We start from the raw sequence: 27,412 nt of genomic DNA on the forward strand, positions 1-27,412 counted from the left end.
TTGTACTTGTACAACTTCAATTGTACTTGTACAATTATACTCTGTACATTGTACAATGTTGTACAATGTACAAGAGGATCAGAATACCCTCCTTCCACCTTCTGTGAAATATGTTCCTCCAGATTAACTGAGATTGATTTTGAAGTGTGTCTTGTAGATTGTTTTATGCACATACAAATATTTCTCTGTCAGCCTCTCTGTATGTCTCTCTACAGGACTACACTAACTATTCAGCATCTGGTTTGTTGATTTGTTGTCTTCCTCAGGAATTGGCCCACATGATTAACATTCCTGAATTTATTCACGTACAATTGTTCTCAAAATCTTCTTTTCAGCTTTCAGAACTGGAAGATGCTATAGTAATGGCACCTCTCCTCTGTTACTCCAGATGGTGATGGTTGTGCACCCTCATTGGTCTGTCATTTGTTTAGCCAGACTGTGTTCAATCATATGGATCTTTTCAAAGAATCAACTTTCTGTTTCAAGATTTTACTCCCTTGTTGGTCTCTTTTCTTATTCACTGAATGTCACTGGTTTGGACTACTTCCTTCCATCTGCTTTCCTTGGCTCTTATTTGCTTTTTTTTTTTTCTTGTCTAGATATTTAAGCTGTGGTCTTAGATCAACAACTGTCAAAGTCTTTGTTCATAGGGGATTCCAAAAAGCTTTTCTTTTTCAAAACACAAGATGAATATTTATAGTATAAGAAACCAACACTGAGAATTTTTTTAACACACAAAGTCAAAAATTGCCCATTTTCTTAGCCATCAGAGACATGATGCCATTACATATTATGTAACTGCTGGAAAACTCCACTCTTCTCTTGTTGGAAAATGAAAGTAAAAAGGGCCAATAACATCTTACTTTTCACGTAGCAAAGTCCTTTAACCTCATGGACTGTCTCTGAAGGTACTCAAAGGTCCTCAGGTTTCTCTAGACTACACTTTGAGAATTGCAGTTTGAAATCTTGATTATTACATGCTTCTGTTTTTCCCTAAGAGCATCTAAAATTATGTAAAAGCCTAAAGACATTCACTGCATCTCCTAAGTTTGGATAAATTGTGTTATATTCTTACTCAGTTCAAAACTTTTCTAAATTCCTTAGTGATGTTTTCTTTGTCCCAAAGAGTATTTTGAAATGCACCGTATGACTCCCAAATATTTGAGAAGATGGCAAACTTCTCATTATTCATATCTCACTTTATTCTGGGAGAATAAAGTGACACACTCTGTATGACTTTAATTCTTTCAAATCTATGGAGACTTGCTGGAAGGTCGTGTGTAGAGTACACCTCAGTGAATGCTCCATGCACACTTTAATGTGTATTCGGTAGTTCGGTATAATGTTAAATAGGTCGACGTTTTTATTGAGAACAAAGATACTATGTCTAATTTTCTGCATATTTGTTCTAGCCTGTTGTGTTTGGGAAAGATTTATAACCATAGTGAGAGAATCAAGGAAATCTCTAACTCAGAGTGTGGGCTTATCTATTTCTCTCTTCAGTTGTGTCAGTTTTTCAATCATACATCACAAAAGCTCTTATTAGGGTAAAACACATTGGGCATTGCTACATATTCCTCAATGAACACTTTTTACTTCTCTATGTTTCAATGCTGGTGTGGCTCTAGGATTCACACCTGTGTGGGTGTGTGTGTGTGCACGTGTGCCATTGTGTGTATATGTGTGCAGCTATTTCTGTAGATTCTATTGAATTATTTTTCAGTTAATTTTTTCCCTGGAAACAACTAACCTGATTGGGAGACCATCCAGTGAATTTTTCATTTAAGATATACCTTTTAATAGTTCTTTAATTTGATTTGACTCTTTTATCCTTTTACTTTCCCTTGATATGATATCCGTTACATTCCATGTTTATGTTTTCTTAAATCCAGCAATGCAGTTATGATACTAATATGTCAAATTCTCATGCCATTTAAATCATTTCTGTCATTCCTGGTTCTATTTTTATTGACTGATTATTTTCCTGGTTATGGTTCACACTAAATGCTTTTTTATGTGTAGTAAAGTTATAAATTAAGGACTCACACTGTGGATATTGCATAGCTCAGCAACTTAACTTTGTTGTTCACCTGTAAAGAGGGTTGAGTTTTCTTCTAGAAGGCAGTTAATTCACTAGGACACCATTTTAATCCTTAGAGATTTGCTTTTCAGCTTTGCTAGGTTTTTTCTGGAGCTGCCTTTATTCTAGGAATATACAAAGTCTACTCATAAAGTCTGACTTTTCTGAGGTCTCTACTGAATGCCCAAGATTTTCAATGAGGTCTCTTCTCTCTAGCTGGTCAAAACTCCAATATTCCAGAGCACTATGTGAGCTCTGTCACCTTTATTAAGCTCACTGTTCCCTTGTAGTTGTTGTTCCTCAATATATGGTGTTTTTTTTGCCATATTTTCTTGTGGAAAATCTTCTATGCAAGTGCTGCTTTATGTTTAGACTAACACTTGAGGAGACTTCTATGCCTGGAGCTCCTATCCTCCACAAATCCATTCTTACTCTTAGCATGGCTAGAAAATCCTAACTACCTGAGTAATCCTAAAGTCCAATCACTCTCCTCTGTTCAGCAACATGGCTACAGTCAGCTTGGGCTCCATCTCCTTGCTCTTCAGTGCAGGAAGGGTCTCCTTGAAGAAAGCCAAGGCATTGATGGGTTGATCTCATTTTCTCCCTCTTGCAATACTCTTGGTCCTCTAGCATCTGTTGTTCAACAGGTGGAAACGGTTTTGCCATGTCTTTGGTAGTCACTTATGGCCGAAAGACTGGCCATAGACTGGTCAGATCATGGCTTCTGTCCATCTACCTGCCCCTTTTACTTTTCAGCATCGCCGCTTTGCTGACTCTCATCTGCTTTCCTGCCTTTGTTCTTCTCCTGTGGGCAGACCGTATCTCTTCAGACCACTGGTGCTCGGGACCAAGTGTGTTTGTACCCACTGAAAAAGAAGTAGATAGAAAAAGATTTCCTTCTCCATAGATGTGCACGTATCAATTCCCTGTGACCCAAGATGCAAAAGGCCAACACAACATTCACTTCAGGGACTAGAGCTTAGAATGATAGAATTCCAAGGTGAAAAGGTTGTATTAACCCTCAGCCAATGTTGTAGAAGGATACTCTAACTCTTTGGTCATTTGTCATCCCGGCTGTTTTATTAATAAGATCTCCTCAACTCCATATATCCTTCTGCTTCCATAAAACTAGGAGGAGGGAGAGCCAGCTTAAAAAATGTCTTCTCAGCCAGGCACGGTGGCTCACACCTGTAATCCCAGCACTTTGGGAGGCTGAGGCAGGCGGATCACGAGGTCAGGAGACCAAGTCTATCCTGGCTAGAACAGTGAAACCCTGTCTCTACTTAAAATACAAAAAATTAGCCGGGTGTGGTGGTGGGTGCCTGTAGTCCCAGCTGCTAGAGAGGCTGAAGCAGGAGAACGGTGTGAACCCGGGAGGCGGAGCTTGCAGTGAGCCGAGATCATGCCACTGCACTCCAGCCTGGGCAACAGAGCAAGACTCTGTCTCAAAAAAACAAAGTCTTCTCTAAGAACTTTTGCTCACAGGAAATGTTCCTCTGCATCTGAGCCAAGTTGAGTCCCGAGCAGTCACCTTGAGGCATGACTCTTCTAACAGAAACTTCCATTGGCCCTTCCTTCACTTATGGTAAAGAACAAAGACGTACGCATTTGGGTAGTTTTCTGGGGTCCGACTATGCTGGTGTGGTGTCATAGATGACCAAGCTTGGCAAGTTCTTCCTGTGACAGTGGTGGAGTATGTGCCTCGGTAACTCTGTCCATAATGGTAGTAGCAGTCCCGTACCCCGGGGGTTTCCTCAGTCGGTGCTGAAATTAAAACAGAAGACATCAAGCTTAGTATTTCCTAGAACAGAAAAATACATGAAGCCATTTATGACATAAACCAAAAAAGAGTCACTGAGATTTACAACCATTCTCTATTCTTTATTAATAGGCAAATGGACATGAGAAAACACACAAACAAACACGAAAGTAAGAGATGCCTACCATTCTAGAACTGTAGTAAGTTCTTAGAAATATTTCATGTAAAATTTAGTGGAAAAGAAATATTAGATTGCTTCTCATCGGAAACTCCACTAACATGGAAGCTCATTTCTAGGAATCTCTACAGAGTGTTCATGACGACATGGAACAGCATAGAAGAAAGGGTGGTGCATTTGGCAAAGCTGAAAAGCAAGTCTCCAAGCATTAAAATGGTTTTTTGGGGAGGAGGCAAGGACATATAAAAACCTTGCATGTGTCCCTAGATGATTGCTCAAAAAAGAAAGCATTAAACTCCTGGTGATGGGGCAGACAACAGTACTGCAGCTAAAACTGCAGGCAACACTTCACTTCTCAGGGATGAGTGGAGGCCAAAAGCTTATCACCTACAATAAGATAGGGAATCCTCTCGTGCCCAGCATAATGCATTGCAATAAAGCAAAAGTCTACTACTCTTTTTCTCCAGACCCCCCGCAGGTACAAGTTCCATCAGAAAGAGGCAAAAGCACACTAAAAAATCATTCCCTTCAAAGCTAAGAAATGCACAACCTGCCTCGGACTGAAAAAGACCTGAGAGATAGAGCTTCGGGAGCTCATGTACTACTCCACAGACCCAGGGAGATATGGAATTAATGCAACCCAGTTAGGTTGCTCAAGGATAACAGGATCGAGAGCCACATTTCTCGGAATCTGCAATGCTGAAGATTGCACTGAATGCTGTCTACTTGAAGAAATCCCTGGGAAAGTTTACTGGCTTGGAAAGACACACACATCTGACAGCATATTACAATAAGAATTTTGTCTAGGACAATGAGATAGCCCCTTTTACAATGAGGGGAGTGGTGAAGTCGAGCACCCAGAATGGTTTCCGCCCATCCTAAAGACACAGCTCGCACAGGTTGCACCAAAAATCACACCTCTGGCTCCCCCAGAGAGTGCGCTAAGGCTTCCTCCCACATGGCAGACCCAGAACCAACACACGAGAACCAGTGTAGCACTGAAGGCTTGTGCATCAGTGGGGGTATCCGTGGCTTTTCATCCCAGCATCCAAGCATGTAAATGTCTGGCACAACTTCTTACCTTGTTCAAAAAAAGCCTCTAGGCTTGGAGCCGGAATAACATTCGGAGGGATGAAGGCAGTCCATTCTGCATCTGAGCATCGTGTCAGGTTGCAGTACTCCCACCTGACACTGGGATCTGTCGTATAACACCAAGGGGCTGCCACAGGATCTGGATTTCGGCAGTAGTTCTTGATCAAGCCACTGGAAATTCCAAAAGAATACACATCACAAAAAATAGGTACATATGCAGGAACACTGTATATTTTGCTACAACAAGGTCATTACTGGTGCCTTTGAAATATTCCCAAAAGAGATACCATACAATTGCCACAATGACAAATGGCTCTCAATCTCTAATCCTCTCTGCACATTTCTCATACTTAATATATTATCACTTTTTTTAAAGAAAAAAATCTAATGCAGCACACACTTCCTAGAGACACTAAGATTATACATACATGTGGCCAAAAAGGGATCACAATATCCTCCTTCCGCCTTCTGCCCAATCCATCTCTCTGGAATAACTGGTATGGATTTTGACGTGTGTATTGTGGAATTGGTTATGCACGTACAAAAGTATCTCTATCTGTCTAGCTCTCCGTATCTCTCTGTGTAGGACTTCATATAGTAATGTGCGAGTTGGAACTAACACATAGTTCTCCAGAGAAAAAAATGACATCCAGCATGATATCCTTCCCAGGCCAGCAATCTCATTCAATGTACTCAAAATGTAGCCAAAAGGCTCTACCTTTAGCATGTAAAACCATTGCACAAAAAGTATTCCTGTCTGTCGATACCGTATCAGGTGGGTCAAGTGGGTTTCTTTCTGCAGGACTTCTCAAAGCTGCCCTGGAAACCTAGCTTTCAGGCAGGATGCAGTATCTCTAGGATGGGTTCCTGGTAAGGACTTCCTCTCCTGCTCTCAGTCCATCCTCTGCTGGCCACAGCAATTCCGGGACTGAGGGAATGGGGGATGAGTTGAAAGAACAGTGGCACTCATGGCATAAAGGGAGACAGCTGGGCAGACTATGAGGTCTGAAGAGGTCGGGCAGCTATGGAGGACCTCAGGCTGGGGAAATCTCAGAGCATTCACTCCTCCTTATGCCTCCTAAGAACATTGCTCCAACCTCTCAGAATCCTCCCATTAGTGACCTGTGGCTGCCTGGGAAAACGGGAAATGTATTATGGGCCATGGGGATCCAACACTGTCTCTCTAGAGACTCTACACATGTGACCTAGTCTCAAGCCCAGACCCTCCATTCCAGGAAGCTGGTTCAATGAGCAACTGGATGTGCTCAGAGCTTGAGTACTTGAAAGACTTCTTTTTCTTCCTTGGCTTCCCTCTTTTGGATACATGGAAAATTCTTATTATACAATATCCCTCAGAATTCAAAATTTTGTGATTGCTTTAGGATTTACAATATCCCTTTGGACCCACAAATTCAACCTTTCATTAATATCACATACCATCGTGGATAAGGTAAGAAACTTACAATGGTACACTTCCAATTATTCCCCACATGATTTAGGCTATATGTTCAAATTTTTACCTCTACATATGCTAAAGTTAAATATATTGCTATCATTTTGCTTCAAGTAGTCAACTCTCATTTTAAAAGATATAGAAATTTGATCAAGAAAATATTTTGTATTTACATCTACATTTGCCATTTGCTGGGTTCTTCATTACGTGGGCTGCAGAAAATTCCCCTCTTGAACTATTCTTCTTCTAGCTAATTTTCTTTGGGCAACATCTCTTGTTACACAAGCCTGCTGATTCCAAATTATTAGTTTTTGGTCTATTTATTTGGGGCAGTGCACAATATGCATTTATCCAACATGGATGATCTTCAAGGCATTTTATTGCTGGATGTAGCATTCTCGTTTGATCTCTTTTTTTTCTAGTTTATCATTTTAATGATATCCCCTGTTAACTGGGTTCCAGTGTTTCTGATGAGAATGCATTAGCAATTTGTATCACTGTTCTTCTGGCAAGACACAGCTCTTTTTCCTCCAGTTTCTCATGAGATGTTTCTTGTTATTATATCTTTGCCTTCTGACTGTCGAACGGTGATGTACAAAAGTGCATCATACAGTTTTGTTTTGTTTTGTTTTTTTTTGGAAATTCCCTGTCTGATTCATTCAGCTTCTTGAATCTGTGGTTTTTAATATTCTTCTTATTTGAAAAGATTTTAGCTATCCTTGCTTCCAGTATTTGTTCCTGTAGCAATCTCTCCTTCCTCTCCTTCTGTGACTTCCTACCCACATGCAGGAAATCTTTTTATATTTTCCCGCATGTCTGTGAGGATCAGTTGATTTCATTTTTTAGTATTTGTGGAGGTGTGTGTGTATGTGTGTGTGTGTGTGCATGTTTCTAAGCCTGTGCATGTGTGAGTATGTGTGTATATGTGTGTGTCGTTTGTGTATGTGTAGCTGGTTCTGTAGGTGGTATAAAATTGTTTTTCAGTTAGTTTTTACTTCTGAAACATCTCACTCAATTGGGAATTCATCCAGTAATTTTTTCATTTAAGACATACCTTCTTATACTAGTTCTTTAATTTAATTTGGCTCTTCTATACTGTTACTGTCTCTTGATATGGTATCTGCTTCATTCCATATTCATGTTTTCTTAAATCCTAAAACTCAGTTGTCATATTGATATGTCAAATTTTTTGCCATTCTAATCATTTCTGTCATTTCTAGGTCTATTTGTATTGACTGATTTTTCACCTGGTCATGGTTCATACTAAAAGCTTCTCTATGTGTAGTCAAGTTTTAAATTTAGAACTCACACTGTGAACACCACATAGCTGAGCCACTTGACTTTGTTGTTTACCTCTAAAGAGGGTTTTCCTCTCCCAGGCAGTTAATTGACTTGGAAATGATTTTAATGCTTGGAGACTTGCTTTTCAGTTTTGCCAGGGTTTGTCTAGAGCTGCCTTTGTTCTAGAAATTTACTAATTCTGCTCCTAAAGTATGACTTTTCTGGAGTCTCTACTGTATTCCCAAGAGGTTCAGTGAGGTCTCTCCTCCAGCTGGTCAGAACTCCAATATCCCAGAATGCTATGAGGGCTCTGTCCTCTTTATTGAGCTCACTGTTCAATTGCAGTTGCTATTCCTCAGGATATATTCTTTTCTCTACTTTCTTGTGGAAACTTTTTCTGTGCACATGCAACGTCATGTTTAGCCAAAGATTCGAGGAGACTACTATGCGTGCCCCTGGAGCTCCTTTCATCCACAAATCCATTCTCATTCTCAGCAGGCCTATAAAATCCTAGCTACCACAGTAGTCCCAAATTCCAATCTCTCTCCTGCATTCAGGAAGATGGCTACAGTCCATCTGGGCTCCATCACCTTGCTCTTCAGTGCAAGAAGGGCCTCCAGGAAGAAAGCCAAGGCATCTATGGAGTTGATCTCATTGTTCCCCCTGTCACTATTCTTTTGGTCCACTACTGTCTGTTGTCCAACATGTAGAAACCATTTTTCCATGTCTTTGGTAGTCACTTATGGCCGAAAGACTGGCCATCGGCTGGTCAGACCTGGGCTTCTGTCCATCTATCCACCCTTTTACTTTACAGGATCTCTCTCTTTGCTGACTCTCATCTGCCTTCCTGCCATTTTTATTCTCTAACAACCAGTATCCCTTCAGACCACTGGTGGTCAGAACCGACTGTGTTTCTACATATTGGAATAGACGTAGATATAGAAAGAGATAGATTTGCCTCTCCATAGATATACATATATACTTTCCTTGCAAGCCAAAATAGAAAACCCCAACAGAACCTTCACTTCAGGAATTGGAGGTTAGTTTAATAGAATTCCAAGGAGCAAAGGCTGCATTGAACCTTAGTGGGTGTTGTGGAAGGGTACTCTAAGAGTTTCATCATTTGTCATCTTGACTTGTTTCTTAATGTGATATCCTTGCCTCCAGATACCTTTCTGCTCCATTAAACTAGGAGGAAGGAGAGCCAGATTAACATTTGTCTTTTCTTAGACTCTTTGCTCAAAGACAATGTTCCTGAGATATTTTGCTATGCACTGTTCATCTGAGACAACTTGAGTCCTGAACACTCAGCTTGAAGCATGACTCTTCTAACAGAAATTTCCACTGACCCTTTCTTCACTTATGGTAAAGAAAAAAGACATACGCATTTGGGTAGTATGCTGGGGTCCGACTATGCGAGTGTGGTGTCATAGATGACCAAGCTTGGCAGGTTCTTCCTGTGACAGTAATGAAGTATGTGCCTCGATAACTCTGTCCATTACCGTGGTAGCACTCCTGCACCCCAGGCCTTTGCTCAGTTGGTGCTGAAATGAAAAGAAAAGAAATCAAGCTGAGTGTTTCCAAGAAGAGACAAACATGTGAAGCCACTTATGGCACAAACCAGAAAAAAGTCTCTGAGAATTATGACCTCAGGAGAATATGACAATTAACGTTCTCGTTTCTTTATTTGTAGGCAGATGGACTTGAGAAAAGCAACCAACCAACAAACAAACAAAAACACCAAAGGAACAAATTCCTAACATTTTAGAACTGTAGTAAGTTCTTAGAAATATTTCACATAAAAGCTTAGAAAAAAAGGACAGATGAGAGGGCTTCTCAATGGAAACTGCGCCCACGTGCAAGCACATTTATGGGAATTTCTACTGAATGTTCATGAGGAGCATGGGGTAGCAAACAGCAAAGCACGATGCATTTGGGGGTACAGGCCATACATGGTGATTGGGTGTTAGGGGCAGAGAAACGGACAGACATGAAAACAATGAACGTTTCATGACAAAAGGCAAGGTCTTCAGCTTCTGGGCCATGGGACAGACAACAGTCCTTCGTCTAGGACTGCAGACAAAGACACTTCAGTTATCAGGGATGGGTGGAGGCGAACAGCTTACTCCCTTGCAGGAGAGATGAAATCCTCTCATGACCCACATCCTGAGTTGCAATAATACAGAACTCTCCGACTCTTTCTATCCAGACCGCTCACAGGTACAACAGCCACCAGAACACGGGGCAGTCACTCACTTAAAAACCTAGGGCTGCAGAGCCCACCTATGACTGAGGAAGGCCTGAAACATAGATCACTGGGAGTTCATGTACTGCTCCATAAAACCAGGGTGATTTGGAATTAATGCAACCCTGTTAGCCCTGTTTCTCGAGGGTGACAGGCTCCAGAGCCACATTTCTCTGAATCTGCAATGCTGAAGATTGCACTGAATGCTGGCTAATTGAAGAAGTCCCAGGAGAAGCTTACTGGCTTGGAAAGAGTCACACATCTGACAGCATGTTACAATAAAAATTTTGGCTAAGACACTGAGATAGCCCATTTTACAACGAGGTGAGTTGTGAAGTCGATCACCCTGGAGGGTTTGTGCCAATTCTAAAGACACAGCCCACCCAATGTTGCACCAGAAATCAATCCGCTGGCTCCCCCAGAGAGTGCACGGAGGCTTCCTCCTACATGACAGAACTGTCAACACTCGAGCATCCGTTTACCATTGGAGGCTGCTGCATCAGTGGGAATTTCCATGGCTTTTCATCCCAGCATCGAAACGTGTAGATGTCTGGCCACAGGCTCCTTACCTTGTTCAGAAGGAGCCTCTAGGCTTCGAACCGGGGTAATAGTTGGAGGCGCGACGGCAGTCCCTTCTGCGTCTGAGCATTGTGTCAGGTTGCAGTACTCCCACCTGACACTGGGATCCGTCGTATAACAATAAGGGGCTGCCACAGGATCTGGATTCCTGCAGTAGTTCATGATCAAGCCACTGGAAATTCCAAAACGATACACGTCACAAGAGGTGGGACAACATGCAGGGGCACCCCACACCCTCTCCTTTGTGCTGCAACAAGCTCATTACCGGTGCCTTTCTAATATTCCCATAAAAGTACCATATGATTGCCACAAGCACAAATGACTCTCAATCACTAATCCTGTCTGCACATTTCTCATACTTAAAAGAATATTATTATAAAAAAAATCTAAAGTAGCAAACGCTTCTTAGAAACACTGAGATAATACATACACGTGGGCAAAAAATGATCAGAGTATTCTCCTTCTGCCTTCTGCCCAATCCGTCTCTCTGGAATAACTGGTATGGATTTTGATGTGTGTATTGTGGAATCGTTTATTCACATACAAAAGTATCTGTATCTATCTAGTTCTCCGTATCTCTCTCGGTAGGACTTCATATTCTAATGTGCAAGTTGCAACTAACAGGTAGTTCTTCAGAAAAAACATGGGATCCAGGAGGATAACCTTTCCAGGTCAACCTTCACACTCTATGTACTCAAAACCTCGTGAAAAGGCTCTACTTTTCCCATGGAAAAGCACTGTGCAAATTGTATTACTTTCTGTCATTCCCATATCATATGGGTCAAATAGGTTTGTTTCTGCAAGACTTCTCAAAGCTGCCCTGGAAAACTTGCTCCCAGGCAGGATGCAGCATCTCTAGAATGGGTTCCTGGGCAGGACCTTCTCTCCTGCTCTCAGTCTACCCTCTGCTGGCCGCAGCTACTCTGCACTGAGGGAAAGGGGGATGAGTTGAAAGAACAGTGGGACCCATGGCATAAAGGAAGATGGCAGGGTAGACTAAGAGATCTGAAGAGGTCGGACAGCTACGGAGGAACAGTGCATTAGGGGGCAAAGCAGGTAGGAGTTTGGGCTGCGGGGATCTTGAAGCATTTGCTCTTCCTTATGCCTCCCAAGAACATTGCTCCAACCTCTCAGTATCCTCGCATTCATGACCTCTGGCTGCCTGAGAAAATGGGAAATGTATTACGGGCCATGGGGATGAAACACTGTCTCTCTAGAGACTCTATACATGTGGCCTAGTCTCTATCCCAGACCCTCCATTCCAGGAAGCTGGTTCAATGAGCTACAGGATGTACTAAGAGCCCAAACTCGTGACAAATTTCTTTCTTCCTTGGCTTCTCTCTTTGGAATACATGGAATATTCTTATTATACAATATACCTCAGAGTTCAAAACTTTGTGATTGCTCTAGGATTTGCAATATCCCTTTGAACCCACACAGTAACATTTTATTAATATTACATACCATTGTGCATGAGGTAAGAAACTTACAATGGTACACTTCCAATTATTCCCTACATGATTTATGCTACGTGTTCAAATTCTTACCTCTACATATGCTAAAATTAAATATATTGCTATCATTTTGTTTCCAGTAGTCAACGCTCATTTAAAAATATATAGAAATTTGGTCAAGAAAATATTTTGCATTTACATCTACATTTGCCAATTGCTGGGTTCTTCATTACATGGGCTACAGAAAGTTCCCTTCTTGTACTATTCTTCTTCTACCTAATTCCTTTGGATCACCTCTCTTGTTACATCAGCCTGCTGATTCCAAATTCTTACAGTTTCCGGTTTCTTTGTTTGGGGCAGTGCACAACATACATTTATGCAGCATGGATGATCTTCAAGGCATTTTATTGCTGGATTTAGCATTCTTGGTTGATCTCTTCTTGTTCCTGTTTACCACATTAATAACATTCCCGGTATCTGGCTTCCAGTGTTTTGGACGAGAATGCATTAGCAATTTGTATCACTGTTCTTCTAGCAAGAAACAGCTCGTTTTTCCCCAGTTTCTCATAAGAAGTTTGTTGTTATTATATCTTTGTCTTCTTAATGTTATACTGTGAAGTACAAAAGTGCATCATACCAGATTTTTTCTTTTTTTCGAAACGCCTATTTGATGCATTGAATTTCGTGTTTTTACGATTTTGTTAATATTCTTGATAAATGAAAAGTTTTCGGCCATCCTTGATTCCGGTGTTTGTTTCTGTTTCCAATCTCCCTTTCTCTTTTCTGTGACTTGCTTCCCATATGCAGGAAATCTTTTCCTATTTTGCAACATGTCTGTGAGATTCGGTTGGTTTTCTGTTTCACTATATCTTGAGAGGTGTGCTTGTGTGTGTGTGTGTGTGTGTGAACTTGTGAGTTTTTGTGTGGTTGTGTATGGGTGTGTTGTATGTGTATATATGTGTGTAGTTGGTTCTGTAGAATTGATTTTTGGTTAGTTTCTTATTCAGAAATGTCTAAATTGATCAGGCGGCCATCCAGTAATTTTTTCTTTTAAGACATAGCTTTTTACACTAAGTCTTTAATTTGATTTGGCTAGTCAATACTGTTACTTTCTTTTGATATTTTATCTGTTTTACTACATATTCATCTTTTTTTAAATATTTGAAATAGTTATCAGAGTCATATATCAAATTTTCATGCAATTCTTCTATTCTTCTTCTACCTAATTCTTTCGGGTCACCTCTCTTGCTACATAAGCCTGCTGATTCCAAAGTCTTACACTTTCCAGTATCTTTGTTTTGGGCAGTGCACAATATGCATTTACCCAACATGGATGATCTTCAAGGCATTTTATTGCTGGATTCAGCATTCTCGGTTGATCTCTTCTTGTTCCTCATTATCATTTTAATAATATTCCCTGGTTCCTGGCTTCCAGTGTTTCTGAGGTGAACGCATTAGCAATTTGTATCACTGTACTTCTAGGAAGACACAGCTCTTTTTCCTCCAGTTTCTCGTGACATGTTTCTTCTTCTTATATCCTTGCCTTGTTACCTTTGAACTGTGATGTAGAGAAGTGCATCATGTCGTATTTTTTTTTCGAAATTTCCTATTTGATCCCTTGAGTTTCATGAATCTGTGATTTGTTTAATGTTCTTCATAATTGAAAAGTTATCAGCCATCCTTGATTTCGGTATTTGTTTCTACTCCAAACTCCCTTGCTCTTTACTGTGACTTGCTTCCCACATGCAGGAAATATTTTCATATTTTCCTACATGTCAGTGAGGCTCGCTTCATTTTATATTTCACTATTTCTTCAGGGGTGCGCGTGTGTGTGTGTTAGAACTTGTGAGTTTCTGCGTGTGTGTGTCAGTATGGGTGTGTTTTCAATGTGTGTGTGTAGCTCATTCTGTAGGTTCTGTAGAATTGTGTTTTGGGTAATTTTTTCCTCTGAAACGTCTAAATTGATCAGGCGGCCATACAGTAATTTTTTCAATTAAGACATACTTTTTTTATACTAGCTCTTTAATTTGATTTGGCTATTCTGTACTGTTAATTTCTCTTGATATGATATCTGCTTTCTTGCATGTTTTCTTTTTAAATATTTGAAATCAGTTATCATACTGATATGTCAAATTTTCACGCAATTCTAATCATTTCTCTCATTTCTGAGCCTGTTTGTATTGCCTGATTTATTTCCTGGTCATGGGTCAGACGAAACGCTTTTCTACATGTAGTCAAATTTTAAATTTAGGATTCACTCTGGGGATATCGCATAGCTGAGGCAATTGACTTTGTTGTTTATTTCTAAAGAGAGTTGAGATTTCCTCTCACATGCAGTTCATTGATTGGAAACCGATTTGATGCTGGGACACTTGCTTTTCAGCTGTGCAAGGGGTTGTCTGCAGCTGACTTGATTCTAGTAATATACTAAGTGTACTTTTAAATTACGGCCGTTCTGGGGTCTCCGCTGAATTGGCAATGTGCTCCGTGAGGACTCTCTGGTCTAGCTGGGAAGAACTCCAGTATCCCAGAGTGCTATGTGATCTCTCTCTTCTTTATTGAGCTTCCTGTGCTCTTGTAGTTGCTGTTTCTCAGTAAATGTTCTTTGCCACACTTTCTCGTGGAACCGTTTTCTGTGCACAGGCAGCGTCATGTCACGCCAACGACTGGAGGAGACTTCTATGCGTATTTGTAGAGCTCTTTTCCTCCACAAACCGGTTCTTATTTGTAGCAGACCTAGAAAATTCCAGCTACCACAGTCATCCCAAACTCCAATCCCTCTCCTCCATTCAGCAAGATGGCTACAGTCTGCTTGGGCTCCATCTCCTTGCTATTCAGTGCAGGAAGGGTATCCAGGAAGAAAGCCAAGGCATCTACGGAGTGGAGCTCATCATTGCCCTCTCTCAATTCTCTAGGTCCTCTACCATCTGTTGTCCCACATGTAGAAACCATTTCTCCATGTCTCTGGTAGTCGCTTGTGGCCAAAATATTGGCCATTGGGTGGTCAGACCCGGGCTTCTCTCCATCTACCCATCCCTTTTACTTTTCAGCATCCCTCTCTGTGCTGACTCTCATCTGCCTGCCTTCCTTCCTTGGATCTTTTCTTGCTGGGAACCTGTATCCCTTCAGGCCACTGGTACTTAGGAACGAGTGTTTTTCTAACAATTGGAATATACGTAGATATAGAAACAGATCAATTCACCTGTCCATAAATAAGCACCTATTCTTTCCTCTTGAACCCAGACAGAAAAGGCAAACGCAAGCTTCCCTTCAGGAAGTGGAAGTCAGAATAACGGAATTCCAACTGGAAAGTCTTCATTGACGTTTAGTTGGTGTTGTGGAAGGGTAATCTAAGTGTTTGGTCGTTTGTCATTCTGACTTTCTTCATAATGTGATCTCCTCACCTCCAGATTTCCCTTCTGCTCAATAAAACTAGGAGGAAGGAGAGGCAGCTTAACATTTCTCTTCTCTCAGACCCTTAGCTCCAAGGCAATCATCCTGAGACATTTTGCTATGCCATCTGCATCTGTCACAAGTTGAGTTCGGAGAACTCAGCTTGAAACACATCTCTTGTAACAGAAACTTCAGTTGGCCCTTTCTTCTCTTATGGTAAAGAACAAAGACATACGCATTTGGGTAGTATTCTGGGGTCCGACTATGCGAGTGTGGTGTCATAGATGACCAAGCTTGGCAGGTTCTTCCTGTGACAGTGGTGGAGTATGTGCCTCGATAACCGTGTCCATTACCGTGGTAGCACTCCTGCACCCCAGGCCTTTGCTTAGTCGGTGCTGAAATGAAAACACAAGAAATCAAGCTGAGTATCTCTGAGCATAGAGAAACATGAGAAGCCATTTGTGACACAACCAGAAGGGAGTCTATGAGAATTACGACCGTTCTCTTTTCCTTATCCATAGGCAGATGGATGTGAGAAAACCAACCAACAAACAAACACCAAAGCAACAGATTCCTACCATTCTAGAACTGTAGTAAGTTCTTGGAAATATTTCACCTGACACCTTAGAGAAACACAACAGATCAGATTCCTCATTGGACAGTGAGCTCACGAGGTAGCACCTTTCTAGGAAACTCTACTGAATCTTCATGCAAACGGCACTGCATTTGGCAATGCGGGCTGCAGGTGGTCACCGGCTGTCGGGGGCAGAGTTTGGGACAGACATGGAAATTTTGCATGTTTCCCTAGACCGTTGATCATGAAAGTCAAGGCCTTTGGCTTCCAGGCCATGGGGCAGAAAACGATCCTATATATCTGACTGAAGACAAAGACACGTTGCTTCTCAGGGATGTTTGCAGGCCAAAAGCTTATTCCTTTGGAGGAAAGACGGAATCCTCTCGTGCCCTGCATCCTGAATTGCAGTAAAGTAGAAGTCTACTACTCTTTCTCTCTAGACCCCTCACAGGTACAAGTGCCATCAGAAAGAGGTTTAAGGACACTGAGAAATCACTCCCTTCAAAGCCTAGGGCTGAAGAGCCTTAGAGCATTGGGAGCTCATATAGTGTTCCATAGACGCAGGGCCATATGGAATTAATGCAGCCCTGTTAGGTTTCTCGAGGGTGACAGGCTCCAGATCCACATTTTTCGGAATCTGCCACGCTGAAGATTGCACTGAATGTTGGCTACTTGAAGAAATCCCCAGAAAAGCTTACTGGGACAGAAAGAATCACACACCTGACAGCATGTTACAATAAAAATTTTGGCTAAGACACTGAGATAGCCCATTTTACAACGAGGTGAGTTGTGAAGCCGATCACCATGGAAGGTTTGTGCCAATTCTGAAGACAAAGCCCACCCACGTTGCACCAGAAATCACTCTGCTGGCTCCCCCAGAGAGTGCACGGAGGCCTCCCCCAACATGGCAGAACTCAGTCAACACTCGAGCATCCGTGTACCATTGAAGGCGACTGCATCCGTGGGAATTTCCATGGCTTTTCATCCCAGCATAGAAGCGTGTGGATATCTGGCCACAGACTCCTTACCTTGTTCGGAAGGAGCCTCTAGGCTTGGAAGCGGGGTAACAGTCGGAGGCGCGACTGCAGTCCCTTCTGCGTCTGAGCATTGTGTCAGGTTGCAGTACTCCCACCTGACACTGGGATCCGTCGTATAACAATAAGGGGCTGCCACAGGATCTGGATTCCTGCAGTAGTTCATGATCAAGCCACTGGAAATTCCAAAACGATACACGTCACAAGAGGTGGGACAACATGCAGGGGCACCCCACACCCTCTCCTTTGTGCTGCAACAAGGTCATTACCGATGCCTCTCTAATATTCCCATTAAAAGTACCATATGATTGCCACCAGCAAAAATGGCTCTCGATCACTAACCCTCTCTGTCTGCACATTTCTCATACTTAATGGATTATTACTATTTTTTAAAAAAATGAATTCTAAAGTAACAAACGGTTCTTAGAAACACTGAGATGATACATACACATGGCCAAAAAACGATCAGAGTATTCTTCTTCTGCCTTCTGCCCAATCCGTCTCTCTGGAATAACTGGTATGGATTTTGTCGTCTGTATTATGGAATTGTTTATTCACATACAAAAGTATATCTGTCTCTCTAGTTCTCCGTATCTCTCTCGGTAGGACTTCATATTCTAATGTGGGAGTTGTAACTAACATGTAGTTCTTCAGAAAAAACATGGTATCCAGGAGCATAACCGTTCCAGGTGAACCCTCGCACTCTATGTACTCAAAATGTAGTTAAAAGGCTCTACATTTCCCATGGCAGAGCATTGTGCAAATAGTATTATTGTTTGTCATTCCCATATCAGGTTGGTCAAGTAGGTTTGTTTCTGCAAGACTTCTCAAAGCTGCCCTGGAAAACTTGCTCCCAGGCAGGATGCAGCATCTCTAAAATGGGTTCCTGGGCAGGACCTTCTCTCCTGCTCTCAGTCTACCCTCTGCTGGCCGCAGCTACTCCGGGACTGAGGGAAAGGGGATGAGTTGAAAGAACAGTGGGACCCATGGCATAAAGGAAGACGGCAAGGTGGACTAAGAGATCTGAAGAGGTCGGACAGCTACGGAGGAGCAGAAAAAAATGCATTAGGGAGCAAAGCAGGTGAGGAGTTTGGGCTGCGGGGATCTTGAAACATTCTCTCTTTCTTATGCCTCCCAAGAACGTTGCTCCAACCTCTCAGTATCCTCACTTTCACGACCTGTGGCTTCCTGAGAAAATGGGAAATGTATTATGGGCCATGGGGTTCCAACACGTCTCTCTGGAGACTCTAGACTTGTGGCCTAGTCCCAACCCCAGACCCTCCATTCCGGGAAGATGGTTCAATGAGCAACTGGATGTATAAGAGCCTGAGCTCCTGAAAGACTTCTAGTTCTTCCTTGGCTTCCGTCTTTTGAATGCATGGACTATTCTTATTATACCATACATCTCAGAGTTCAAAACTTTGTGATTGCTCTAGGATTTGCAATATTCCTTTGAACCCACACAGTAACCTTTTATTAATATGACACACCATCATGCATGAAGTAAGAAACTTACAATGGTACACTTTCAATTACTCCCCGCATGATTTATGCTACAGATTCAAATTGTTACCTCTACATATGCTGAAGTTAAATATCTTGCTATCATTTTGCTTCAAGTAGTCAACTCTCATTTAAAAAGATGTAGAAATTTGATCAAGAAAATATTTTGCATTTACGTCTATCTACATTTGCCAATTGCTGGATTCTTCATTACGTGGGCTGCAGAAAGTCCCCTTCTTGTTCTATTGTTCTTCTACCTAATTCCTTCGGGTCACCTCTCTAGTTACATAAGCCTGCTGATTTTGAATTCTTACAGTTTCCAGTTTCCGTGTTTGGGGCAGTGCACAATATGCATTTATCCAACATGGATGATCTTCAAGGCATTTTATTGCTGGATTCAGCATTCCTGGTTGATCTCTTCTTGTTCCTTATTATCATTTTAATAATATTCCCTGGTATCCGGCTTCCAGTGTTTCTGAGGTGTACGCATTAGCAAATTGTATCACTGTGCTTCTGGGAAGACACAGCTATTTTTCCTCCAGTTTCTCGTGATATGTTTCTTCTTATTTTATCTTTGCCTTGTTATCTTTGAACTGTGATGTACAAAAGTACATCGTATAGGTTGTTTTTTTTTTTTCGAAATTCCCTATTTGATCCCTTGAGTTTCGCGAATCTGTGATTTTTATTAATGTTCTTCATAATTGAAAAGTTATCAGCCATTCTTGATTCTGGTATTTGTTTCTATTCCAAACTCCCTTGCTCTTGTCTGTGACTTGCCTCCAACATGCAGGAAATCTTTTCATATTTTCCTACATTTCTGTGAGGCTCGGTTAATTTTATATTTCACTATTTCTTAACAGGTGTGCTTGTGTGTGTGTGCGTGTTAGAACTTGTGAGTTTTTGCGTGTGTGTGTGTGAGTACAGGTGTGTTTTGAATGTGGGTATGTGTGTGTAGCTCATTCTGTAGGTTCTGTAGAATTGTTTTTTGATTAATTTTTTCCTCTGAAACATCTAAGTTGATCAGGCAGCCATACAGTAATGTTTTCATTTAAGACATACTTTTTTTATACTAGGTCTTTAATTTGATTTGGCTATTGTATACTGTTAATTTCTCTTGATATGATATCTGCTTTGTTGCATATTCTTTTTTTAAATATTTGAAATCAGTTATCGTACTGATATGTCAAATTTTCATGCAATTCTAATCATTTCTGTCATTTCTGAGCCTGTTTGTATTGCCTGATTTATTTCCTGGTCATGGATCACACGAAATGCTTTCCTACATGTAGTCAAATTTTAAATTTAGGACTCACTCTGGGGATACCACATAGCCGAGCCAATTGACTTTGTTGTTTACTTCTAAAGAAAGTTGAGATTTCCTCTCACAGGCAGTTCATTGACTTGGAAACCGATTTGATGCTTGGACACTTGCTTTTCAGCTGTGCAAGGGGTTGTCTGCAGCTGAATTTATTCTAGTAATATACTAATTGTACTTTTAAATTATGGCTGTTCTGGGGTCTCCACTGAATTGGCAATCTGTTCCGTGAGGACTCTCTTGTCTAGCTGGTAAGAACTCCAATATCCCAGAGTGCTATGTGATCTCTGTCTTCTTTCTTGAGCTTGCTCTTCTGTTGTAGTTGCTGTTTCTCAGTAAATGTTCTTTGTCATACGTTCTTGCAGAACCATTTTCTGTGCACATGCAGTGTCATGTGAGGCCAACGACTGGAGGAGACTTCTATGCGTATAAGGAAATAGCTCCTTTTCTCCAGAAACCAGCTTTTATTTGTAGCAGACCTAGAACATTTTAGCTACCACAGTCATCCCAAATTGCTATCCGTCTCCTCCATTCAGCAAGACAGCTACAGTCTGCTTGGGCTCCATCTCCTTGCTATTCAGTGCAGGAAGGTTATCCAGGAAGAAAGTCAAGGCATCTATGGAGTTGAGCTCATCATTGCTCCTCTCTCAATCCTCTAGGTCCTCTACCATCTGTTGTCCCACATGTAGAAACCATTTTTCCATGTCTTTGGTAGTTGCTTGTGGCCAAAAAATTGGTCATGGGGTGGTCAGACCAGGGCTTCTGTCCATCTACCTGTCCCTTTTACTTTTCAGCATTGCTCTCTGTGCTGACTCTCATCTGCCTTCCTGCCTTGGCTCTTCTCTTGCTGGGAACCTGTATCCCTTCAGGCCACTGGTACTTACAACCAAGTGTTTTTCTCCCCGTTGGAATATACGTAGATATATAAAGAGATAAATTCACCTGTCCATAAATAAGCACATATTCTTTCCTCATGAGCCCAGACAGAAAAGGCAAACACAGTACCATGCTGTTCTGGTTACTGTAGCCTTGTAGTATAGTTTGAAGTCAGGTAGCATGTTGCCTCCAGCTTTGTTCTTTTGGCTTAGGATTGACTTGGCAATGCGTGCTCTTTTTTGGTTCAATACGATCTTTAAAGTAGTTTTTTCCAATTCTGTGAAGAAAGTCATTGGTAGCTTGATGGGGATGGCATTGAATCTATAAATTACCTCGGGCAGTGTGGCCATTTTCAAGATATTGATTCTTCCTACCCATGACCATGGAATGTTCTTCCATTTGTTTGTATCCTCTTTAATTTCATTGAGCAGTGGTTTGTAGTTCTCCTTGAAGAGGTCCTTCCCATCCCTTGTAAGTCGGATTCCTAGGTAATTTATTCTCTTTGAAGCAATTGTGAATGGGAATTCACTCATGATTTGGCTGTTTGTCTGTTATTGGTGTATAAGAATGCTTGTGATTTTTACACATTGATTTTGTATCCTGAGATTTTGCTGAAGTTGCTTATCAGCTTAAGGAGATTTTGGGCTGAGACAATGGGGTTTTCTAGATATACAATCATGTCATCTGCAAATAGGGACAATTTGACTTCCTCTTTTCCTAACTGAATACCCTTCATTTCCTTCTCCTGCCTGATTGCCCTGGCCAGAACTTCCATACTATGTTGAATAGGAGTGGTGAGAGAGGGTATCCCTGTCTTGTGCCAGTTTTCAAAGGGAATGCTTCCAGTTTTTGCCCATTCAGTGTGATATCGGCTGTGGGTTTGTCATAGACATCTCTTATTATTTTGAGATATGTCCCATCAATACCTAATTTATTCAGAGTTTTTAGCATGAAGTGTTGTCGAATTTTGTCAAAGGCCTTTTCTGCATCTATTGAGATAATCATGAGGTTTTTATCATTGGTTCTGTTTATATGCTGGATTACATTTATTGATTTGCATATGTTGAAACAGCCTTGCATCTCAGGGATGAAGCCCACTTGATCATGGTGGATAAGCTTTTTGATGTGCTGCTGGATTCGGTTTGCCAATATTTTATGGAGGATTCTTGCATCAATGTTCATCAGGGATATTGGTCTAAAATTCTCTTTTTTTGTTGTTGTGTCTCTGCCAGGCTTTGGTATCAGGATGATGCTGGCCCCATAAAATGAGTTAGGGAGGATTCCCTCTTTTTCTATTGATTGGAATAGTTTCAGAAGGAATGGTACCACCTCCTCCTTGTACCTCTGGTAGAATTCGGCTGTGAATCCATCTGGTCCCGGACTTTTTTTGGTTGGTAAGCTATTAATTATTGCCTCAATTACAGAGCCTGTTATTGGTCTATTCACAGATTCAACTTCTTCCTGGTTTAGTCTTGGGAGGAGTTGAGGAATTTATCCATTTCTTCTAGATTTTCTAGTTTATTTGCGTAGAGGTGTTTATAGTATTTATAGTATAGTATCTGATGGCAGTTTGTATTTCTGTGGGATCGGTGGTGATATACCCTTTATAATTTTTTATTGCTTCTATTTGATTCTTCTCTCTTTTCTTCTTTATTAGTCTTGCTAGCGGTCTATCAATTTTGTTGATCACAACTACCTTATCATTTACAAACCTGACAAAAACAAGAAATGGGGAAAGGATTCCCCATTTAATACATGGTGCTGGGAAAACTGCCTAGCCATATGTAGAAAGCTGAAACTGGATCCCTTCCTTACACTTTATACAAAAAATAATTCAAGACAGATTAAAGACTTAAATGTTAGACCTAAAACCATAAAAACCCTAGAAGAAAACCTAGGCAATACCATTCAGGACATAGGCATGGGCAAGGACTTCATGTCTAAAACACCAAAAGCAATGGCAACAAAAGCCAAAATTGACAAATGGGATCTAATTAAACTAAAGAGCTTCTGCACAGCAAAAGAAACTACCATCAGAGTGAACGGGCAACCTACAGAATGGGAGAAAATTTTTGCAATCTACTCATCTGACAAAGGGCTAATATCCAGAATCTACAATGAACTCAAACAAATTTACAAGAAAAAAATAAACAACCCCATCAACAAATGGGCAAAGGATATGAACAGACACTTCTCAAAAGAAGACATTTATGCAGCCAAAAGACACATGAAAAAATGCTCATCATCACTGGCCATCAGAGAAGTGCAAATCAAACCCACAATGAGATATCATCTCACACCAGTTAGAATGGCGATCACTAAAAAGTCAGAAAACACCAGGTGCTGGAGAGGATGTTTAGAAATAGGAACACTTTTACACTGTTGGTGGGACGGCAAACTAGTTCAACCATTGTGGAAGTCAGTGTGGCGATTACTCAAGGATCTAGAACTAGAAATACCATTTGACCCAGCCATCCCATTACCAGGTATATGCCCAAAGGATTATAAATCATGCTGCAATAAAGACACATGCACATGTATGTTTATTGTGGCACCATTCACAATAGCAAAGACTTGAAACCAACCCAAATGTCCAACAATGATAGACTGGATTAAGAAAATGTGGCACATATACACCATGGAATACTATGCAGCCATAAAAAAGGAGGAGTTCATGTCTTTTGTAGGGACATGGATGAAGCTAGAACCATCATTCTCAGCAAACTATCACAACCATGAAAAACCAAACACAGCATGCTCTCACTCATAGGTGGGAATTGAACAACGAAAACACATGGACACAGGAAGGGGATCATCACACACCAGGGCCTGTTGTGGGGTGGTGGGAGGGAGGAGGGATAGCATTACGAGATATACCTAATGTTAAATGATGAGTTAATGGATGCAGCACACCAATATGACACAAGTATACATAAATAACAAACCTGCACGTTGTGCACATGTACCCTAAAACTTAAAGTAGAATAAAAAAAAAAAAGAGGCAAACACAACCTTCCCTTCAGGAACTGGAAGTCAGAATAACAGAATTCCAATTGGAAAGTCTTCTTTGACCCTTAGTGGGTGTTGTGGAAGGGTAATCTAAGTGTTTGGTCATTTGCCATTCTGACTTTCTTGATACTGTGATCTCCTCGCCTCCAGATTTCCCTTCTGCTCCATAAAACTAGGAGGAAGGAAAGGTAGCTTAACATTTCTCTTCTTTCAGACCCTTAGCTTCCAGGCAATCATCCTGAGACATTTTGCTACGCCATGTGCATCTGACACAAGTTGAGTTCGGAGAACTCAGCTTGAAGCATGTCTCTTGTCACAGAAACTTCAGTTGGCCCTTTATTCTCTTATGGTAAAGAACAAAGACATACGCATTTGGATAGTATTCTGGGGTCCGACTATGCGAGTGTGGTGTCATAGATGACCAAGCTTGGCAGGTTCTTCCTGTGACAGTCTTGAAGTATGTGCCTCGATAACTGTGTCCATTACCGTGGTAGCACTCCTGCACCCCAGGTCTTTGCTTAGTCGGTGCTGAAATGAAAACACAAGAAATCAAGCTGAGTATCCCTGAGAACAGAGAAACATGTGAAGCCATTTATGACACAACCAGAAAGGAGTCTATGAGATTTATGACTGTACTCTTTTCCTTATCCGCAGGCAGATGGATGTGAGAAAACCAACCAACAAACAAACACCAAAGCAACAGATTCCTACCATTCTAGAACTGTAGTAAGTTCTTGGAAATATTTCACCTGACACCTTAGAGAAAGAAAACAGATCAGAATCCCTCTCATTGGAAAGTGTGCTCACAAGCAAGCGCCTTTCTAGGAAACTACTGAATGTTCTTGCAAAGGGCACTGGATTTGGTAAAGCAGGCTACAGGTGGTAATTGGCTGTCGGGGGCAGAGGTGGGCATAGACATCGAAATTTTCATGTTTCCCTAGACCGTTGATCATGAAAGCCAAGGCCTTTGGCTTCCGGGCCATGGGGCAGAAAACGGTCCTATATATCTGACTGAAGGCAAAGACACTTTGCTTCTCAGGGATGTGTGCAGGCCAAAAGCTTATTCCTTTGGAGGAGAAAGGGAATCCTCTCGTGCCCCACATCCTGAATTGCAATAAAGTAGAAGTCTACTGCTCTTTCTCTCCAGACCCCTCACGGGTACAAGTGTCATCAGAAAGAGGTTTAAGAACACTGAGAAATCACTCCCTTCAAAGCCTAGGGTTGAAGAGCCTTAGAGCATTGGGAGCTCATGTACTACTCCATAGATCCAGGAATTAATGCAGCCCTGTTAGGTTTCTTGAGGGTGACAGGCTCCGGAGCCACATTTCTCGGAATCTGCAATGCTGAAGATTCCACTGAATGCTTTCTACTTGAAGAAATCCCAGCAAAAGCTTACCGGCTTGGAAAGAGTCACACACCTCACAGCATGTTACAATAAAAATTTTAGCTAAGATACTGAGTTACCCGTTTTACAATGAGGTGAGTTGTGAAGTCGATCACCCTGGAGGGTTTGCTCCCATCCTAAAGACACAGCCCACCCTCGTTGCACCAGAAATCACTCCGCTGGCTCCCCCAGAGAGTGCACGGAGGCTTCCTCCTACGTGGCAGAACTCAGTCAACACTCGAGCATCCGTGTACCGTTGAAGGCTGCTGCATCAGTGGGAATTTCCATGGCTTTTCATCCCAGCATCGAAGCGTGTAGATGTATTTGTAGATGTCTGGCCACAGACTCCTTACCTTGTTCGGAAAGAGCCTCTAGGCTTGGAAGCGGAGTAACAGTCGGAGGCGCGACGGCAGTCCCTTCTGCGTCTGAGCATTGTGTCAGGTTGCAGTACTCCCACCTGACACTGGGATCCATCGTATAACAATAAGGGGCTGCCACAGGATCTGGATTCCTGCAGTAGTTCATGATCAAGCCACTGGAAATTCCAAAATGATACACGTCAGAAGAAGTGGGACAATATGCAGGGGCACCTCACACCCTCTCCTTTGTGCTGCAACAAGGTCATTACTAGTGCCTTTCTAATATTCCCATTAAAAGTACCATATGATTGCCACAAGCACAAATGGCTCTCAATCACTAATCCTCTCTGTACATTTCTCACACTTAATAGATTATTACAATTAAAAAAAAAGCCTAAAGTAGCAAACGCTTCTTACAAATACTGAGATAACACACACACGTGGCCAAAAATTGATCAGAGTATTCTCCTTCTGCCTTCTGCCCAATCCATCTCTCTGGAATAACTGGTATGGATTTTGACGTCCATATTGTGGAATTGTTTATTCACATACAAATGTATCTCTATCTGTCTAGTTCTCCATATCTCTCAGTAGGACTTCATATGCTAATGTGGGAGTTGTAACTAACATGTAGTTCTTTAGAGAAAACATGGAGGAAAAAGGTTATCCAGGAGGATAACCTTGCCAGGTCAACCTTCACACTCCGTGTACTCAAAACCTCGCGAAAAGGCTCAACCTTTCCCATGGAAAAGCATTGTGCAAATAGTATTACTGTCTGTCATTCCCATATCAGGTTGGTCAAGTAGGTTTGTTTCTGCAAGACTTCTCAAAGCTGCCCTGGAAAACTTGCTCCCAGGCAGGATGCAGCATCTCTAGAATGGGTTCCTGGGCAGGACCTTCTCCCCTGCTCTCAGTCTGTCCTCTGCAGACTGCAGCGATTCCGGAACTGAGAGAAAGGGGGATGAGTTGAAAGAACAGTGGAACCCACGGCATAAAGGAAGACAGCAGGGTAGACTAAGAGAGCTGCAAAGGTCGGACAGCTACGTAGGAACAGTGCATTAGGGGGCAAAGCAGGTGAGGAGTTTGGGCTGCGGGGATCTTGAAGCATTCGCTCTTCCTTATGCCTCCCAAGAACGTTGCTCCAACCTCTCAGTATCCTCACATTCATGACCTGTGGCTGCCTGAGAAAATGGGAAATGTATTACGGGCCATGGGGATCCAACACTGTGTCTCTAGAGACTCTACACATGTGGCCTAGTCTCAACCCTACACCATGCATTCCAGGAAGCTGGTTCAATGAGCAACTGGATGTGTTCAGAGCTTGAGTACTTGAAAGACTTCTAGTTCTTCATTGGCTTCCCTCTTTTGAATGCATGGAATATTCTTACTATACCATAAACCTCAAAGTTCAAAACTTTGTGATTGCTCTAGGATTTGCCATAGAGCCATTGAACGCACACAGTAACCTTTTATTAATATTACATACCATCGTGCATGAAGTGAGAAACTTACAATGGTACACTTCCAGTTATTCCCTACATGATTTATGCTACATGTACAAATTGTTACCTCTACATATGCTAAAGTTAAATATCTTGCTATCATTTTGTTTCAAGTAGTCAACTCTCATTTACAAAGATACAGAATTTTTATCAAGAAAATATTTTGCATTTACATCTATCTACATTTGCCAATTGCTCGATTCTACATTACATGGGCTGCAGAAAGATCCCTTCTTGTTCCCTTCTTCTTCTACCTAACTCCTTCAGGTCATCTCTCTTGCTACATAAGCCTGCTGGTTTGGAATTCTTACAGTTTCCGGTTTCTTTGTTTGGGGCAGTGCA

The 27,412-nt window shown here is 41.6% G+C and overlaps 1 protein-coding gene across 5 annotated transcripts in view; it reads right to left on the reverse strand.

Annotated features, from left to right (window-relative positions):
• LPA (lipoprotein(a)) overlaps window positions 1-27,412 on the reverse strand; it is a 176,197-nt gene that overhangs the window by 74,408 nt on the left and 74,377 nt on the right. For 4 of the 5 annotated variants that reach the window (XM_063813639.1, XM_054686968.2, XM_054686967.2 and 1 more), the window contains 8 exons: window positions 25,563-25,744; window positions 24,194-24,353; window positions 17,117-17,298; window positions 15,750-15,909; window positions 10,658-10,839; window positions 9,228-9,387; window positions 5,099-5,280; window positions 3,685-3,844 (listed from right to left, as the gene is read on the reverse strand). In XM_063813639.1, the coding sequence (XP_063669709.1) occupies window positions 3,685-3,844; window positions 5,099-5,280; window positions 9,228-9,387; window positions 10,658-10,839; window positions 15,750-15,909; window positions 17,117-17,298; window positions 24,194-24,353; window positions 25,563-25,744 (1,368 nt within the window). The remainder of the gene's footprint in view (window positions 1-3,684; window positions 3,845-5,098; window positions 5,281-9,227; window positions 9,388-10,657; window positions 10,840-15,749; window positions 15,910-17,116; window positions 17,299-24,193; window positions 24,354-25,562; window positions 25,745-27,412) is intronic. The other variant, XM_054686969.2, reaches the window with a different exon arrangement.

The sequence above is a fragment of the Pan troglodytes genome, chromosome 5, assembly GCF_028858775.2.
Source record: "Pan troglodytes isolate AG18354 chromosome 5, NHGRI_mPanTro3-v2.0_pri, whole genome shotgun sequence".
NCBI classification, from domain to species: Eukaryota; Metazoa; Chordata; class Mammalia; order Primates; family Hominidae; genus Pan; species Pan troglodytes.